Source organism: Pelobates fuscus, chromosome 3, assembly GCF_036172605.1.
Source record: "Pelobates fuscus isolate aPelFus1 chromosome 3, aPelFus1.pri, whole genome shotgun sequence".
In the NCBI taxonomy this organism is placed as follows: domain Eukaryota; kingdom Metazoa; phylum Chordata; class Amphibia; order Anura; family Pelobatidae; genus Pelobates; species Pelobates fuscus.
In genome coordinates, this window is record NC_086319.1 from 56,745,670 (window position 1) to 56,765,220 (window position 19,551).

The window sequence follows — 19,551 nt, forward strand, 5'->3', positions numbered from 1 at the left end:
TGGGCAGAGCATATGGGGGGCAGCACATTTTTGTTTGCCTAGGGTGGCAAAACTCCTTGCACTGGCCCTGGCTCTGGGCAATTGCTGCCCTTGAGTTTAGCTCCACTGAGCTAAGAAACCAGCAAGTAAAAGTACTAACTGTCCGATTGGCAGCTAGTGGGAGGTGGAAAGTAGGAGGTGGGAAGGCAAATTTCTAAAAGTGAAATAAGAGGGCACACTCTTTACACATTCAGCAAGCTAAAGGGTCCCTTTCATTTTTCATTCAAAGCTTTTCTTGAGCCAATATAATTCTTTTAACATGGCTTTCTATACCAGGCAACATATTGGTTAATTAAGCAAAATGTGATTTTCATAATAAAGGAACATTTTGATGTTTTACCTCTGGAAATAAAATCTTCAGAGCAAAATGCTTGTAGTCAAAGAAAGGAATTGTTCTTGTCGTTTGAATTTTCAAATCCAATTTATCCATTTGGAATTCAGCAAATCCTACAGAACAATCACAGACGTAAAACACAAATATGCTTTCAATATGGTTTCCACTTTTAAAGAGCCAGATATATACATATACATTTCCTGACCCATTACCTATTGTATTGAATACCCAGGAAGAAAAGGAGTAGGCAACTAATGTTAAACTCAGCTACTTCACAACCAAAAATGTTTCATAGAACTATTTCAACTATATAACTTACAGGTGGGACCCAACACATCTAACGACCAATAGTTGTCAAACCTGAAGATGTAGAAGAGTAATTTTTCCTTGAACATCCTAAATATATTGCTTTTGTCTCTCTACCCTGTCCGTTTTATTAATTCTACCACACAAGATGAGAAACAATTTGAAGCTGTTCGTTTATTTTAATTATTAGAGTTTTTATAGTGCCATATATAGTGAAGTATGTAGGGTGATTACACTCAGGGCAGGTATGGCTAGGCCTGCATAAACAAATTGACTTATAAAAGTGCCAATGGCAGAGAATTGAGTGCTAAATAATGGCGAATTGAGCATTGAGACTGCAGAAGTATGTTCTATGCACTTAATAAAGCTAAAGTTCCTTTGGTGCAGGTAATTTTAAAGGGACACTATAGTCACCCAGGCCACTTCAGCTCAATGAAGTGGTCTGGGTGCCAGGTCCCTCAGGTTTTAACCCTTCACATGTAAACTGCTATGTTTACATAGCAGGGTTAATCCAACCTCTAGTGGCTGTCTTCCTGACAGTCGCTAGAGGAGAAATTTGCATTCAGCGTGCAGAATGTCCATAGGAAAGCATTGAGAAACGCTTTCCTATGGACTGTTAGAATGTGCGCGCGGCTCTTGCCGCGCATTGGCATTCCTCTCCACTCGGGAGCTGACGTCGGCGGGGGAGGAGAGGTCACCAGCGCCGAGGTAAGCTGCTGAAGGGGTTTTAACCTTCAGCGCCACAGGAGGGGAACCCTGAGGGTGAGGGTTCCCAAGGATGACCTAGTGTCAGGAAAACGCGTTTGTTTTCCTGACACTATAGTGATCCTTTAAGTCAAATAAATATAGCAGTAAAGATAATTCTGATGATTCATGCTGTATAGTTAATCCTGATAATTCACAGACTTCTACTACTGTATATAAGTATAATAATAAATTTCTTGTCCTGTGTTATGTCCCATTTATTGTAACACTTTATTTCCATTTGTCTTGTTTAATCAGGAATAATGAGCATTGTTCAGAATTAAGCAGCAGATCAATACATAAAAACCTGTTAATTGAATCATTAATGACTTATTTTCTATTCTTCATAGATGGACAGTAGTCAAGGGTGATATAATAGATGTCTGTTGAGATATATTTTAAAGGGGACTGTCACACCTTTGGGATCTACACCAAGGACTTTTATTTTTTCCAAGAGAAGCTCCATTTTCTTTTTTATTTACACTAAACATAAATCAAGTGGCATTATAATCCAGTTCAGACAAGGCAAAGCCAGGGCAAGCATTGCAAATGAAGAGGAGGATTAGAAACATTGTTTCATTTCTACTCTTCTCTGTATGTTCTGTCTATCCTTAAAGGGACTCTCCAGTGCCAGGAAAACGAACCGATTTCCTGGCACTGCAGGTCCCCTCTCCCTCCCACCCCCAGTGACTCACCTGTATCCAGCGCCAATGTCCCTTGGCGCTGGTTCAGGGTCCACCCACGCTCCTCCCCCTGTCAACGTCATCCGGCAGGGAAGACCTATTGCGCATGCGCGGCCGCCGGCGAGGGGGGAGACCTAATGCGCATGCGCGTCTATGCCGTGCACGCGCATTAGACCTCCCCATAGGAAAGCATTAAAAAATTCTTTCAATGCTTTCCCATGGGGATTTCAGCGACGCTGGAGGTCCTCACATAGGTCCTCACATGGAAGTGCCCTCTAGTGGCTGTCTAGAAGACAGCCACTAGAGGAAGAGTTAACCCTGCAAGGTAATTATTGCAGTTTATGAAAAGTGTAATAATTACACTTGCAGGGTTAAGGGTAGTGGGAGTTGGCACCCAGACCACTCCAATGGGCAGAAGTGGTCTGGGTGCCTGGAGTGTCCCTTTAATGACAAGTGCAAAGGACAGAGCTTATAACAATGATTGACAGGGTGCTGGAGACACCCGTTTGCAGAATAAAGAGATGTGGATTTCTAAATGTTATTTTTCACATTTCACATACATATTTGTTTAATATAGGGATAAGTAAACGTAATATTAAAACCATACAACTCTTTAAAATCTGACCAGCTAAGAATAGGCAAAGATAATCCCAGATTGCAAAATGTAATGTGTAAAGAGATCAAAATCAATTTCACAATAAAGATGAGTATTTAAAATTTACATATACTTCTCACAAACTGTGCTTAAGGTTACTAACTAAAGTATAAAAAAACATGCTGACATCAAATTCTAAAAGTGAAATATCTGCACTCCACTAATCGTGTGCTGAAACTGCAGGAAATAATGTGGCAATATGCAAACACATAGACAGAACTTTAGTTTATTATAAGTTACACCACATTGCTGCAATCCTAGAATGGGATTAGTATGATTAAGATGTCTGAACATGTGGTCACCTGCTATGCTGATAATTGTCAGAAATCAGTTTGGGTTTGAGGGGCTGCTAGAGGTTACTTCTCTGTAAATTATGACCAGAAGTGATCTTGTGTTTGAAGGAAGCCAATGTGAGTAAATCCAAGTAAAATTGTTATGGCAAGGATAAAGAGAAACAGCTCCTTTAGTGTTTTGTACGTAGACAGTTGTTTGAGAAGCTGAGGACTCGATTTAAAGGGACACTATAGTCACCAAAACAACTACAGCTCATTGTATTTGTTCTGGTGAGTATAATCAGTCACTTTAGGCTTTTTGCAGTAAACACCACCTTTTCCGAGAAAATGCAGTGTTTACGTTACCGCCTAGGGATACCTCCACTGGCCACTCCTCAGATGGCTACTAGAGGTGTTTCCTGGAGCAGTGTGTGCAGCACTGCAATTTAGTGTCTCCACCCTCTGTATGCAGACACTGCATGAAGAGATGCTGATTGGCAAGGGCTGTATTTGGCTTGTGCTGGCTCTGTCCCTGATCTGCCTCCTTGACAAGCCCAGTCAATCCAATGCTTTGCTATGTGAAAGCATTGTGAATGGCTCAGAAGAGCACTTCTGATGATGTCAGCCAAACAGGCAGATCAGGGAGCTCCAGCAGCAGCATACTAGAATAAAGGTAAGACTTCGTCATATTTAGGGGGATACGGGTAGTGGGGGGAGGGGTTAGGTGGGGGGGAGGAGGAGGAAGGAGGGGGAAGATCAGGGAAGGCTATAGTGTTTTTAAGACTAAAGGGTCAGGAATACATGTTTGGCTGCGAGGCTGAGATTGCAGGGGCAGGTTTGAGAAAGCACTGTTTCACCTTACCAAGAAAACACATTTACAAACTGTTTATCTAGCAAGCTCTTTGCTTTCCAACTAATTTCTTGATATAAATTGTTAGATGTAGAATTAAACTTACCATCACGTATTTCTTGTCTGATCTGACATTCCAGCTGTTCAACTTGTTTGCTCAACTTGTTGCTTAACTGTTTGGATTTGTATCTGGTTATAAAGCAGGCAGCTAAGGTTGATGGAGAAAAAAAGAATGCTGTGAGTTAATTTCTATCAGCATATGATCAGGTGCAAAATATGAATAGCACAACAAACATTGTAAACTGCAAACACGATCGCTAACATTTAAAGTTATTAAATGCAGAGGTTTGTTTACTAAATAATGAATGGAACACAATTTAGTTCAAAATAGCTAGTTTGAGAATATTTTAGCATTGTAGAATTCAGAAAACTCAGATAATTTTGCTAAAATTTTGGTCCTAACTTTTTTAACAAGTTTGGTTTTCAATTAATTGCAATTCACTATTTTGTTACAGCATTACTGGGCAGCCGTGTGGCATTATTCGATTATAGTTTCTATACTGGTGTAGTGAAAACCAGATCTGTTTATTGTGGTTTGCTATATATTTCACGAACGTTGTTATTGTGTGTAAAGTGTTTAACCCCTTAAAAATATCATTAGTACTAGGAACGAACATAGTTTTATAAAAGACAGGTCATCCCACACTAACAGAACTGCATTGTATGGAGAAGTTAGTAGAAATGTAGAATAGGGTACTCCAGTGGATGTGATCTACATGGATTTTGCTACAAAACTTCATACATTACCACACAAAAGGTTAATATTAACTCCTTAAATGCAACAGTCTTGCAGCTATGCCCGCGATCATGTATACATGATTTAAAGTATTGCAAATTAAATGTGTGTATTGCAAACACATTTCATTTGCAATGGCAGTCAGGAAAGCAGAGCCAGTGTCAACATTCTAGCGCTGGTATGCAGAGCTACCCCTGCAGCTGCATGGCCCACATGGCCCACATATAGTGGACTTCCTCAGAGATAGTAACACAGTATTGGCAGTAATGCAATAAAAAACAAAGCATTACTATCTCTGAGGAAGTCCACTATATGTGGACGAAACGCGTTAGATTGCAGTAATTTTTATTTACTTTTATCAATTTTTTTTTACTAAGGCTTTGTATTGCCTCAATAAAAATATTTTCATACATTTAAATTGGCGTATTCCCACTTCATTGGAAGACAGAAGTCCCCATCCGTGGAAGGTGAACGCTTCTCCAGCCCCAGTGTGGGCTTAAAGGCACATTACTCTACACTATTTCGTGAGTGCAATCATTGGGGGTTAAATCCAATTGTAATTACTGTACTTCACTATGTGTTATGTATTTTTTTGCTATTTAGTTATTCAGCTGTATCCCAGTTTTGTCTATTTGCATATCTGTACTTGAGGTCCATCTGGGGGAAACCTCTTGGGAAGCTGTATCCATTCTATACTTAAGTTAAGTACTTTTGCCTATTTCTACCATTTGGTGGGTTAGGTGCATTTGTGTTTTTGTTGTGTTTTTTCTTTTCCATTCTACGGAGTATAACATCCAGTCCGGCACTTCTGTATAGAACACAAACTTATAGAAGGTTCTGCTTGTTCAATAACACTCGAGTACTTTGCTGGAGTTCTGTGTGTTGTTTCCTAGTAATCATTACTTATGCTAGTTTCCTTTGTCACCCACAGATACAACATAGATCCCTGGCGCAGCTTTTTCTATTCATTCCAGTGTACAAAGCAGTAACACATCATGCAATGTATTAGTTTTCTTCATTATTCTTGTCCATTTGACAAAGTATTCCAGGCAAGTTTCCTTTCAGTGTACCAGTCATCCAGGGCTATTTAGTTCAGTCCATCGTTTTTGCTTCTTGTAATCTCAATACCAAGTAAAATGTAACAGCCTTAACTCTAGTCTAGTTTCACTTTTCCATAATAATCTGTGGTTGTGTAGGCCATCGTCAAGATCTCAGCATCTTTGCAAGTCCAAGACTTTGACACGTGTGGTTGTTAAAGTGTAAACTCACGTGAGACACCCAGTGTCCTCTTAAAAAGAGTTCCAAGTTTTAGACTCCAATATTTTAGGCTGAGCCTCACAGTGACAAACTAATGATATGTTCATGTCAGTCCTAGGTACGGTTTGTGTTATAGATGGCAACATACATTGCACTGGCTAATGTCAGCTACAATTATTGTCTTAGCCATTGGTGGTAAATACAATACATTACAGATGGATAGAGTTGATTGACTTATGGTTGCCATTTGTGATCACATTTTTGTAGAAGAAACATAGTGTCATGTGTTTAAACAAGCTACAACTCCAGAACAGGAAAAAAATATATATTTGTGGTAAGCAAATATTAATTTCAAGCAAATGGCTTTTGCCTAACATTCAGGCAAATAGTTTTGCATATTTCTTGCAATTCTTACAATTACAAGAAACAGGTGACCGGGCAACCTGAAAAAGTGTCCCCTTCTCTGCAATAGCCACTCAGGTATCTTCGGAAAGTGGTTTCTTGCTTGCTGATAACCACCTAAGAACCAATCAAGGAAAGTGTCCTCTACTCACAAATAAGTGACCAGGAACCCCAAGAAGGTGGCCCTTGCTTGCCAATAAATACCCCAGGTGCACCAGGTAAATGCTTGCCATTTAATGTTAGATTGTCCAAGTATTGTTAAAGGGACACTCCAGGCACCCAGACCACATCTGCTCATTGGAGTGGTCTGGGTGCCAACTCCCACTACTACTAACCCTGCAAGTGTAATTATTGCAGTTTTTTTATAAACTGCAATAATTACCTTGCAGGGTTAACTACACCTCTAGTGCCTGTCTATTAGACAGCCACTAGAGGGAACTTCCTGCTCTATAGCACAGGAAACCTGTGCTAGAGCGTCGCTGGACGTCCTCACACTGTGTGAGGACCTCCAGCGTCGCTCAAATCCCCATAGGAAAGCATTGAAATTAGTTTTCAATGCTTTTCTATGGGGAGACGTAATGCGCATGCGCGGCATTGCCGCGCATGCGCATTAGGTCTCCTCGGCCGGTGGGTGGGATCAGTCTAGCCCACCGGCCAACGCAATATAGAGGCGGAGCGTCGCGGAGGAGGAGACAGCGGCAAGGGACATTGCCGCTGCCTCAGGTAAGTGACTGAAGGGGTTTTCACCCCTTCAGTATCCGGGGATTGGGGGGTGGGAGGGAGAGGGAACCTCCAGAGGGACGGATCGTTTTCCTGGCACTGGAGTTTCCCTTTAAGGTTCAACTCTTCAACTCCTTTGTCCTTTTATAACTTTTTCGGCTTGTGATGGATTATTGTGTTTTAGCATAATAGGTGGACAATCAGACTGGAAACAGATCATTTAATGTACTAATTGGGAATAAGGTAATGCACTCTAGAATGCAGGGACTTAAATACTCAACAAATAACAACTTAGATAAAGGTCTTAAGTGGTGAAAAATCTATTGTAAACTTGATGCATTTACACACAGTGATTTATCGAAGACTTACCCAAAATTACAATAAGCAAAAGTGGAATGACCAGAAGAATAAACCAGTATAATCCCAATCGATCTTTTTTGATTTCCAGGGTTTTGGTAAAGTTTCCCATAATGACCTTAGACAACAAAACATGAAAAGGATACATTAATCATCAATCATCATTACATGGGTTAACATAGGGGTAAATTACAATCTATCTTATGTTAATATGGTGATGAACCATTAGTGATGCTGAAGGAATCACAGTACCACTTTTTACATTTGGGTAAAAGATCCCTATACCCGTGTTAATTAGTCAAGTTTAAAAGAACAATCCAAGCACCATAACCACTTCAGCTCACTGTAGTAGTTATGGTGCCAGGAGTGTCCTTGCTCCTTCCCAAAGTAATTAGTCATCCATTTAAGAACTGCTTAACAACATACCATGGCAAATCATTACTCAGTAGAGCTAACTGAAAGCTCCTTGCAAGAGTTTTTGGCACCAGGGAAGGTGGCAACAGACACCAGGTGAAAGCCAGGTAACTTGTTATCTAAATGATTTGACTACTTACTCTGGAAGGGCACCAGGGCACACCTGGCACCATAACTATTATGAAAGGCTGTAGTGGTTATGGTGCTTGGAATATTCTGTTAATCAATCTCAAAACTTCCTAATGTCAGGGCTCCGCGGGCGGCGGTGAGGGGAGGCTGCAATCCTCTCGCAGCACTCACCCTCGGTCCGTCGCCGCCCGCGGTCCCCTCTCCCCTTACCGATAAGCGAGCGGCGTCCTCTCCTCTTGACACGCCGCTCGCGTCCTCCTCTCCTCCTCCCAGCGGCAGCATGTCTAACGCTGCACGCTGGGAGCCGGCACTATTATCTAAGCGCCGGGGTCACTCACGTGACCCGGCGTTAAAGCTACAGTGCAACAAACACAGTGGGGGGTATAGATATCCCCCACGTGTGTTTGTTAATACTGATTGGTGGTTAGCCAATCAGGATTCAGGCTAGGATGTAAATACTTACCTTTCCTGTTTTTCTGTGCCCTGTTGTGGTCTTTGCTTTATAGTATTGATTGTGAACGTGTGCTTTCTGGTTACGTACTCTCTGGCTTGTTATACTGACTTTGTGACTTTCTCCTACCCTTTGACCTCGGCTTGTTTCTCGTTATTCTGTTTTCTGGTTCCCCTTACTCGGCTTATCTCCTGACTATTCTGTGTGTGCTTAGCCCGGCCACTCTAAGGACCGGTACTGCACACTTTCTGTGTGTGTGTCTGTGTGTGCGTTAGCGTGTTGGGTTCCCCGGAATCGTGACATTACAACAGGGCCATAATGGAACCTGCTGACATACCACAGTTCCTAGTTAATCAGGAGGCTAGAATGGATGGCTTGGACCACCGTATGGATCAGTTTGCTCAGGCTTTGCAGACCATACTGGCTCGTACTGCACACCTGCAGCCTGCCGTCCAGGAGGCGGTTGCTGCTGTGCCCGAACCCATTGCCACTCCAGTACCCGTTCCTGCTCATGTAGTCCATATGACACCGCCACAGCGCTATAGTGGTGACCCAGCTTTGTGTCGTGGATTCCTCAATCAAATTGACATCCATTTGGTGATGAATCCACGTTCCTATCCCACCGACAGGTCCAAAATTGCCTTTTTGATAAACCACCTGTCTGGGAGAGCTTTAGCATGGGCAAACCCCATGTGGGAAAATATGTCTCCTATGTCCTTTGCAGATTTTTTGTCAGCATTCAAACGCACGTTTGATCAACCCGGTAGGGTTGCCTCTGCTGGCAAAACTCTGCTTAGGGTTCGACAGGGTAACAGATCTGTAGCGGATTATACTATCGAATTCCGCACTCTAGCAGCTGAAGTGGTTTGGAATAATGACGCCCTCGTAACAGCCTTTCAGGAGGGTTTGGCCGCTTACATACTGGATGAAATAGCATCCAGGGAACTGCCTGTTCTTCTGGATGATGTTATAGACTATGTAATCCTTATTGATAACCGTATTAGAGAGAGGCGTACTCAAAGACGGCTGGATACACGGGTGTTACCTGCTCTACCCAGTACTGCATTACTAGCATTACCCGCTCCTAGACAATCATCCCCCGAACCCATGCAATTGGGTGCTACAGGGTTAACTGAGGCTGAAAGAACGTATCGTAGAAGGGAGGGGTTATGTCTTTATTGTGGTAAGAGGGGGCACCACTGTAATACCTGCCCTAAGTTACAGGGAAACTACAGCACCTAAGGCCCAGAGAGGGGTCGGCCTTGGGTGTTATGACCTTGTCCCCTCATGTGTCCATCTCCAGACCGTTTATGACAGTTTCTCTTTTGGTCAATAAAACCACTATAACAACCAAAGCCTTGATCGATTCAGGTGCGGCAGACAACCTTATGGATGAGAACTTTGCCAAAACCGCAGCCCTGACTTTGATCCGAAAGGCCACACCATTGGCCGTTGAGGCCATAGATGGTAGACCACTTGAGAAACCTCTGGTGACCCATGAAACCCAAGATATAGTTATGTCTGTGGGTGCTTTACACAAGGAACGATTAACCTTTCAAATAATTGACTCCCCTACTGCTACCATCGTTCTGGGTTTTCCCTGGTTAGTTAAACACAACCCAGTACTTGATTGGGGTTGTTTAGATATACTCTCCTGGGGGGAATCTTGTCAACGAGACTGTATGGCCCAGGTACGTCCCGTTTGTTTACTCAACGTGCCCACAGCTAAACCACTTTCTGTTTCTGTCCCTTCTGTATATGCAGACCTTGCATTGGTTTTCGAAAAAAGGGAGGCAGATAAGTTACCTCCACACCGTGAGTATGACTGTGCCATTAACCTATTACCGGGTACTATGCCTCCTAGGGGTAAGGTCTACCCTCTTTCTGAGAAAGAGAACCAGGTCATGGAGGAGTACATACGGGAGGCCTTAACTAAAGGTTTTATTAGAAGGTCCTCCTCTCCGGCTGGTGCTGGTTTCTTTTTTGTGGCGAAAAAGGAGGGCGATTTGAGACCGTGCATAGATTACAGAGCATTAAACAATATAACGATTAAAAATGCCTATCCGATCCCTCTCATTACGGAGTTGTTTGATCGTGTCAAAGGTTCTAAATATTTTACAAAACTAGACCTCAGGGGGGCTTATAACCTTGTTCGTATCAAAGAGAACGATGAATGGAAAACGGCGTTCAATACACGCAGTGGGCATTACTAGTATCTAGTCATGCCTTTTGGATTGTGTAATGCTCCTGCCGTATTTCAGGATCTCATAAACGATGTCCTTAGAGACCTACTGCATGTCTGTGCCGTAGTCTACCTTGATGACATACTGGTATATTCTCCAGATTTGGAGACACATCATACTCATGTTAGGATGGTGCTTAAAAGGTTGTTGCAGAACGGTCTTTATTGTAAATTAGAGAAATGCTTATTCGACCAAACTTCTGTACAATTCCTGGGTTATGTTATTTCTGAACAAGGATTCAGCATGGATCCTTCAAAATTGGAAGCTATACTGTCCTGGCCCCTTCCCCAAGGACTTAAGGCAATACAGCGATTTATAGGGTTTGCCAATTATTATAGAAAGTTTGTTAAAAACTTCTCATCCATTATTTCCCCTATCACTAAACTGACAAAAAAGGGTTTACACCCCAGGGTTTGGAATCCTAATGCTATTGTGGCCTTCGAAACTCTAAAAAAGGCATTTGCCACTGCCCCTGTGTTACACCATCCTGATCCTTCCCTTCCCTTTGTACTGGAAGTAGACGCCTCTGAATCAGGTATAGGAGCAGTGTTGTCACAAAGACAATCGTATGACGAACCCCTCCTACCCTGTGGTTACTTTTCAAAACGTTTGTCAGAGTCTGAAAAGAATTACGACGTTGGGAACAGGGAATTATTAGCTATAGTGATGGCATTTAAAGAATGGAGGTACTTGTTAGAGGGAGCTAGACACAAGATTCTGGTTATAACCGATCATAAAAATCTATCCTATATCGCAGATGCTAAGAGGTTATCCTCTCGTCAGGCTAGATGGTCTTTATTTCTCTCACGTTTTCAGTACATAATCACATACAGGCCTGGTTATCGAAATGTCAAGGCTGATGCCATCTCCCGCCAGTACGAACCTGTAGATTCTATTACCTCCACTCCTGAGCCCATTGTACCCACAACTAATATAATAGCTACTACCCGTTTGGTTATCTCGTCTCTTTTTCTTGATGGTATCAAGTCATACCAATCCCAAGCACCCTCTGAGACTCCTACTGGTAAGCTGTACGTGAAAGTAAAAGACAGAAAGAAGTTGTTAACTTTATTTCACACAGCCAAAACGGCTGGTCATCCAGGGGTTACCAAGACTTACAAGGGTCTTTTCCAACAGTTTTGGTGGCCCTCACTTAAAAAAGACGTGGTAGATTACGTGCAGGCTTGCCGTGTCTGTACACAGTGTAAGTCCCCTAATGTTAAACCCCTGGGACTCCTTATGCCCCTATCTGTACCCAAGAAACCGTGGACACACTTATCCATGGACTTTATTGTGGATCTTCCTTCATCTGATGGGCAGACAGTAATTTTGACTGTAACGGATAGGTTCTCCAAAATGGCGCACTTCATTCCGCTTAAGAAGCTACCTTCTGCGGTTCAGTTGGCTCAGGTGTTTGCCAAAGAAGTGTTCCGCTTGCATGGTATACCACAAGATATCGTATCTGACAGGGGCCCTCAGTTTGTCTCTCGGTTTTGGAGAGGCTTTTGTGCTGAGATGGGGGTCTCCTTATCATTTACTTCCTCCTATCATCCGCAATCTAATGGAGCTGCCGAACGAGCAAATCAGTCTGTGGAGTTGTATTTACGCTGTTTCACGAATGCACACCAGGACAACTGGTCCCATCTCCTTCCCTGGGCTGAGTTTGCCAGAAACACTGTGTCTCATTCTTCTACTGGCATAAGTCCTTTTATGGTGGCTTATGGGTTCCAACCCGCTGTCCTTCCCGGTGTGTTCTCCGACAAGGGAATGCCCGCTTTGGACGAGCACCTCGCCTCCTTACGGAAGATGTGGGATCAGGTCCATGCTGCTCTTTGTCGTGCTGCTGCTACTCAAAAGAGATTTGCTGATTGTCGCAGATGTGCGGCTCCTTCTTATGCTCCGGGTGATAGGGTTTGGTTGTCCTCTAGGAATCTCCGCCTTAGGGTTCCCTCGATGAAGTTCGCGCCCAAGTTCCTTGGTCCCTATAAGGTGTTGCGTAGGGTGAATCCTGTCTCCTACTCCCTGGCCTTACCCCCTTCCATGCGCATACCTAACACCTTTCACACCTCCCTTTTGAAGCCCTTGCTCTGTAATCGGTTCTCTGGGTCTCTCAGGCGTTCCGATACCCTTCGCGCAGTCTCTAGTGACGTATATGAGGTGGCTGCTCTCCTTGATTCTCGTTTCTCTCGAGGTCGGTTGCAGTATCTGGTTGATTGGAAGGGTTACGGCACGGAGGAGCGGTCGTGGGTTTCTGTCTCTGACTTGAACGCCCCCTCCTTGATCCGCTCCTTTCATGCGCGGTTTCCTTTGAAGCCTTCGACTTCCCGCCCTCTGGGCGGTCTTCGAGGGGGGGGTTATGTCAGGGCTCCGCGGCTCGCGTCCTCCTCTCCTCCTCCCAGCGGCAGCATGTCTAACGCTGCACGCTGGGAGCCGGCACTATTATCTAAGCGCCGGGGTCACTCACGTGACCCGGCGTTAAAGCTACAGTGCAACAAACACAGTGGGGGGTATAGATATCCCCCACGTGTGTTTGTTAATACTGATTGGTGGTTAGCCAATCAGGATTCAGGCTAGGATGTAAATACTTACCTTTCCTGTTTTTCTGTGCCCTGTTGTGGTCTTTGCTTTATAGTATTGATTGTGAACGTGTGCTTTCTGGTTACGTACTCTCTGGCTTGTTATACTGACTTTCTCCTACCATTTGACCTCGGCTTGTTTCTCGTTATTCTGTTTTCTGGTTCCCCTTACTCGGCTTATCTCCTGACTATTCTGTGTGTGCTTAGCCCGGCCACTCTAAGGACCGGTGCTGCACAATTTCTGTGTGTGTGTCTGTGTGTGCGTTAGCGTGTTGGGTTCCCCGGAATCGTGACACCTAAGAAGAGTTTTTGACTCATTAATGAAACCACTAAACAATGAACAAATTCAAAACCATAAAAAAAAAACATTAACTTGACAAACCACAGAAAACACTTCTACACTTCTACTAACCAATGCGGTGAAAAATATATGAGTTTCTGTATGATCAGACCTAAGACCATAAAAAATTTCCACGGGTTGATGAAGTTTGCAAGAAACATCACCGATTTTTTACAAATGATTCCTGAGTAATCAATTAAACTAATGAAAGGACAAATTAAAATTTTTACAACAAAATAATACAGCAAAATGTGTAGAACAATAAATACACATCTACACTATATCTGACTTGTCCAATTTGTACATGTTTATTTAAATATGTGGTCGTATACAATAAGCAGAGTTATAGTGATGGTGGTGTAAGTCGGTTGTGGTGTGCCGGAACTGACGTTCGGGTAGGCCTGTAAAAAAGGGTACACCAAGATGAATGGCTTAATAAAGGGAGTGGTGGGTGGGCTGAACCAGGCAGTCTCAGCCCAGAGGAAGGGGAGGTCTGTGTATTTATTGGCCGAGTGACTCCTCCCACAATTACAGGCTCTGCCTAATGGCTTAGCCTTCTCATATATACATATATCAATGCCAATTTGGAACACATCAAGAGGTTAATGACACATAGGTCACCTGTTATCATATCTGCTACACTATAAAAAGGGATCAAGTAGATCAGATCATATCTAGATGTTTGTTGTTAAGCATGTGATCTCATGGTATTGGTCTCAAAATTGTATGATCAACAACGATGACTGAAGTTAAAGGAAAAACTTAAAAGTTGTTATGGTGCCCAAAAGTCCCTGGCGCTTTCTTGCCTTAATGGGATAAACTGTTCTCGAACAGATAAACCCTAAAGATTGTCCTCAAGTGCCTACAGTGGTGGCAACACACTTCCTCATGTGAGTTTCAGGAAGCACGGAGTGCCATTGGAAAGGGGCACTGCTGATTGACTAAAGTGTTCAGCTGATGCTCTAAGCCAACCAGTAGCTTTCTATCCATAACAAAGAGTAGGTACCTTTTTTAAGAATAAGGAGCTCTTGATTGGCTTAGAGGGTTAGCTAACTGCTCTAGGAAATCAATGGTACCCCTTACCACTCTGCTTTCTGAAACTCAATTGAAGGCTACTGAAGAAAGGGATATCCAGGGCTGGATAGAAACATTTGCGGTTAAACTATTCAAGAACGGGTTAACTCCTTAAGGTAAAAAAGCACCAGGAACCTCAGGGCACCATAAGAACTTAATTTCAATGAAGTTGTAATGGTGACCATACAGTGCCTTTAAGCCCAATTTTATGTTGATAATGGTTTTTAAGCTTGCCAGTGTTACTAGTAGAAAAATTATTTCTTGATTGTGGCAAACAGTCATGTTATACTGACCAAAATTCAGAAAATATTATAGATCTGATAGTGATACCGGTTTGTAATTTACCTTACAGGCAAATGAAATATCCATCTACTCACAGTGTTTTTGTACCTTTCACTACCCTTTCTTATGGATTGGTAAATGACGAGACCTAAAATTCCATGCCCTGCTTTCCTAACATGAGGAACATATCTCTAACCCCACTTAAACAAATATATCCCTCCCAGGCCATACAAAAATTTCATTACCCATGCACAATCTCATCATAACGTTCATAAGCCATGTTGACCATTGTTTCTTCTAGGCATAAGAAAAGGTTTGATGGAATTAAAGTAAAATAAAAAATGAAATTAAGAAATATATAAAGTATTAAAACTCACCGTTACTTTAACCTTATTCTCCTTAATTTTATCTTTCGATGGCTTACGCATTTTGCACAACACAGTACTTTCATCAGCATTTTGTGTTATATTATGCACTGTGCAATCATAGGTGCTATTTATGTAATCTATTTTTACTTGAATTTCATTTTTCTGAACATATAAATCATCATTTTTTTTCTGTGAAAATAGGAAACAATAAATTCAGAGGTATGAATAACTTACACATTTTTTATACTTAGTACCAAAATCTTTGCATTATTTCCTAAATTGGAAAGCAAGTGGCTTTGCAAAAGCAGAAATTAGTGACTGATTACCCAGAGAAACACGAAACAGAAAATTAATTAAAACCAGTAAAACCAAGCTATTCCAATTCTGAGTTAAATACAAAATTAAATACATCGTAACATATAAAAATATATAGATATATATTATTAGTTTTAAAATATGGAATAATTACCTTTATTTGGAATTCCACCTCATCATTTACGTCATGGAGTACGGAGAAGCTTTTAAAAGTGGGGTTTGGCTTGTACAATAAAGTTCCACATTCTATGTTGTCATTGTTAACTAGTATCTTCACCTCAACTTTGGTGTCTGTTGCAGTATGTGTTGGGGCCTCAAACGAGCAACTTCCACTGTTCTAAGAAATGAAAAAAAAAGATAGAATGCATAAGTCGTAAGACGTACCACAAGTCAGAAACCACAAAAAAAAAAAATACTTTAAGATGTTAGATAATCGTTAAGAAGATGATGTCAATGATATTAATTTTACATCTTTGTTTTCATTTTTGAGTCCTTATGGAGACCAACCTTGGTATCAATGAATGTTTTGTGAAAAATTAAAAAAGATAATTGTTGGCTATTTATCCCTTTTGAGCACCAGGATCTGAACATGGTAGCAGCCTCAGAGGACATCATGCGGTAAGAATAATTCACCTGTACTGCACTCTGGGCCGCGATACGCCAAGTGGCAATGTCACCATTGCGGGTGTTCAATATTCAAAGACCCCAGAAGGTGACACAGACACTTAAAATGCACATCGAAAAGGTTCCATTATGTGCACCCACACATCCTATTTTTCTTCAGCTTTTGCAGTTCTGCTTATTGTAGGTGGAAAATATTTCAAACATTTACTCCAATCTACGTTTTATGGGAACTGCATAAATTAAAATTTTTATTTATAAAGCGCCATCAAATTCCGCAGTGCTGTACAATGGGTGATATAGTTACATTTTTATATATCTTTCTTATATATCCATCTTGCATTGTTTGTGTTAATATAGAATGTTTATGTTTTCATCCATTAGGGTTTAACACAAGGGTGGTTGTTGTACATCTCTGACCATGATGCTTTGCTTCCCAAAAGAGAATGTCTGGACACAGAAAGCTTTGTCTTTAAATATATTCACTAATGGGGAGGCATGACCACAAAGCAAAGGACAGTTAAAGATGACATAACCCCCATAACCCCATAATGTTGTCAAGTCGATATATGTATGAGTATTGAGATTTCAAGCTAGGATAATAATTACATCAATACCATTAACATATTAATATGTATATTAATAATATTAAGTAGATTATTTAAATGGTGATATTTTCATATACAGTGCATCACTCTTTGAAGCAATATTTTATAAAATCGGAATAAAAAGAAATACTTACACAGTTAGATTGAATGTCTTTGCCTTCATTGTACTGTATCAGTAACTTGTCCAAAATGTCCAGATTTCTACCAAATATAGATATTTTGCGACCACCGCTACGCAAAAACAAAAAAATATAACTGTTGTATTACACAAACAATTTTGGCAAAAGGTATGCAAAACTCAGTAATAGTCATAGTCCTTACTCCAGCAAAATACAAGGATTTATTGCGATTAAGGCATAGACAAGGGTACAACGCACTATACAAGAAAATAAATCAAAATCACATGTATTATATGAATAATTTACTTAATAACCTTAATAACAAATAATATCCATGATACCGGTGCATTGAAGTTCAAATCCAAATAAAAAACGGACATTATATTAAAATTGTTCACACAGGTATAAATTGAGATGAGGCTTATGTCTTCATGCGATGTGTATGCACAGCCATATAGGTGCGCGCAATTTTTCCTACATGCTCATTTACTCAATCCTTTAGATCGTAAGCTCAATGGGTAGCCAGTTAAGTACTTGGTATAGCAGAGTTTCCATGGCTGGATCTCAGCTCGCAGGCAGAACCCTCTTTACCTTTTGCGTTTGCCTGTGTATATCGCAGAGTCTTTTCCCTCACCTTTACAGCACTGTGGAATTTGTTGGCACTTTTTAAAATGCCAGTATAATAATGATAATATATGCACATACACCGCACATGGCCTTCTTGGGAAGATTATTATAATTATAGTAATTTTTTCTAGTGTTCGTGTAATAAATTTGTATAATTTTACGATATTGCTGGAGTGCGGCACATCATACATAAAACAAATATGTAGAAAGGCCAATCTAGACTGTATGTTCCTTATCGGAAATTTACAAGCTTTACATCTTAATCACATTTCCTGCTACTTAGTACAGCTGTTTATCTCACTTATTCGTTGAACTGCCCATTGCAATTTATCAGCCAGATTGCTTGCATATTTTTTGAGAGCATACATTTATTGGAAATGTGGTTTCCACATATTTTCAAAGATTAATAAACAGATAAGGATTGCTTTGAAGGGTACATCATCTTGTTTTTTCTGGGCATACACGATGTTAGAAACACTCTGTAATCTGCCAACCAGCATGTGTCTTATCACAGTGAAATTACTATTTGGTGTGTCTGGAGGTCTGCGTCAGAAAACAACTGATCTACTCCACCAAGCCCTCCACCAAGAAGATGCAGAGAGTGGCATGACTCACGAATGGCTCAATGCAGTGTTATGCGGGAGCAACGTAGACAGGAGAAGCAGAGAGTGACAGGACCATCTATCTGTTGGTACTATTTCCAGCCCAGCTCTTTGTGCCACAATGACTCTTGTAGAGGGAATGTTACTCATAAAGCCAACAGATGCAAGGGCCAATACTGAGCAAACATACCCAGGTCCAACATACTGAGCCAACTTTCCTAGTGGGCACATAATGAGCAATCATACCCAGGGGCCAGAAACTGAGCCAACATACTCACAGGCCACATACGTAGTTGGCATACTCAGAGGCCATATACTGAGCAAGTATACCTAGGGGCTATATAGTAAACTAGTATGCCCAGGGGCCACATACTAAGCCAGCATGTGAATTATCTTGTAGACCAGCACAAGAGAGGAGGATACTCACTTGAGTACAGCACAGAAGTATAATGACATAGCACAAGAAAGCACTCTCACGGGGGCGGAGCCTGGCAGCCATCCTGTTCAGACGCCATCTACACCAGCTCTCCAGAATCGGGAGAGAATCTGGAAAATATCTTCCAAGCAGAGCCCCATCGAACACCGACTCACACCCAGCACGGGCCAGTGGCGAGTACCGCATCGATTGATGCCTTTTTTTCAGGCACCCAAACAACCGAGACAGAGGCGCAGGTCCGCGGCCTACCGCGCGGCGCCAGCCCAAAGCCTAGAGGCCTACCTTGGCGGACGCCTCCTAGAGCACTACTTACCTAGCCCGGAGACGGATACCACAGCCATGGGCCGCCGCTCACAAAAAGCCACGGCTGGCCCCACCGCACAAAGTAGAGACATAGGGGAAATGTGGCTTAGGCCCGCACAAACAGAGCCAACCCAGGCCACGCAAAGACTCCCCACTGACCTGGCACCCGGAACTGACAGAGGTGATCCGGCCACGACAACAATCCCCCTGACGGCACACCAGCTGATACCTGCAGTCCAAGATGACTCAGCCCCTGCGACCAAAGGGGACCTAAAAGCCCTCCTGCTCAACATCGAAAAACTGCTGGCAGCAGATGTAGCAATGGTTAAAGCAGACATACAAAGGGTCACAGAGAAGGTTGTGACAGTGGAGGCAGACGTTGCCAACATCCAGACCACAATGTCCGCCCACGAAGACTCGATCCAACGACTCCAAGCAGAGCAAAATGTACTAGCGGGCCAAATTATGTCCCTGGAGGATAAGCAACGCCGACAGCACATAAAAATCAGGGGAATCCCCACCACGGTCACGACAGAGGAACTACCGCACTATATGCGACGGCTACTCACAACCGTAATGCCCCAGGCAACTGCTAAGAAATTATCCATGGATGGACTCTACAGAATAA

The 19,551-nt window shown here is 42.1% G+C and overlaps 1 protein-coding gene across 1 annotated transcript in view; it reads right to left on the minus strand.

Annotated features, from left to right (window-relative positions):
• Positions 1-19,551, minus strand: part of PLXNC1 (plexin C1) — a 140,569-nt gene that overhangs the window by 39,252 nt on the left and 81,766 nt on the right. Inside the window, exons 12-17 of the mRNA XM_063447098.1 lie at positions 16,971-17,067; positions 15,762-15,944; positions 15,302-15,481; positions 7,428-7,533; positions 3,990-4,091; positions 380-486 (exon numbers count right to left, since the gene is read on the minus strand). Of these exons, the coding sequence (XP_063303168.1) occupies positions 380-486; positions 3,990-4,091; positions 7,428-7,533; positions 15,302-15,481; positions 15,762-15,944; positions 16,971-17,067 (775 nt within the window). The remainder of the gene's footprint in view (positions 1-379; positions 487-3,989; positions 4,092-7,427; positions 7,534-15,301; positions 15,482-15,761; positions 15,945-16,970; positions 17,068-19,551) is intronic.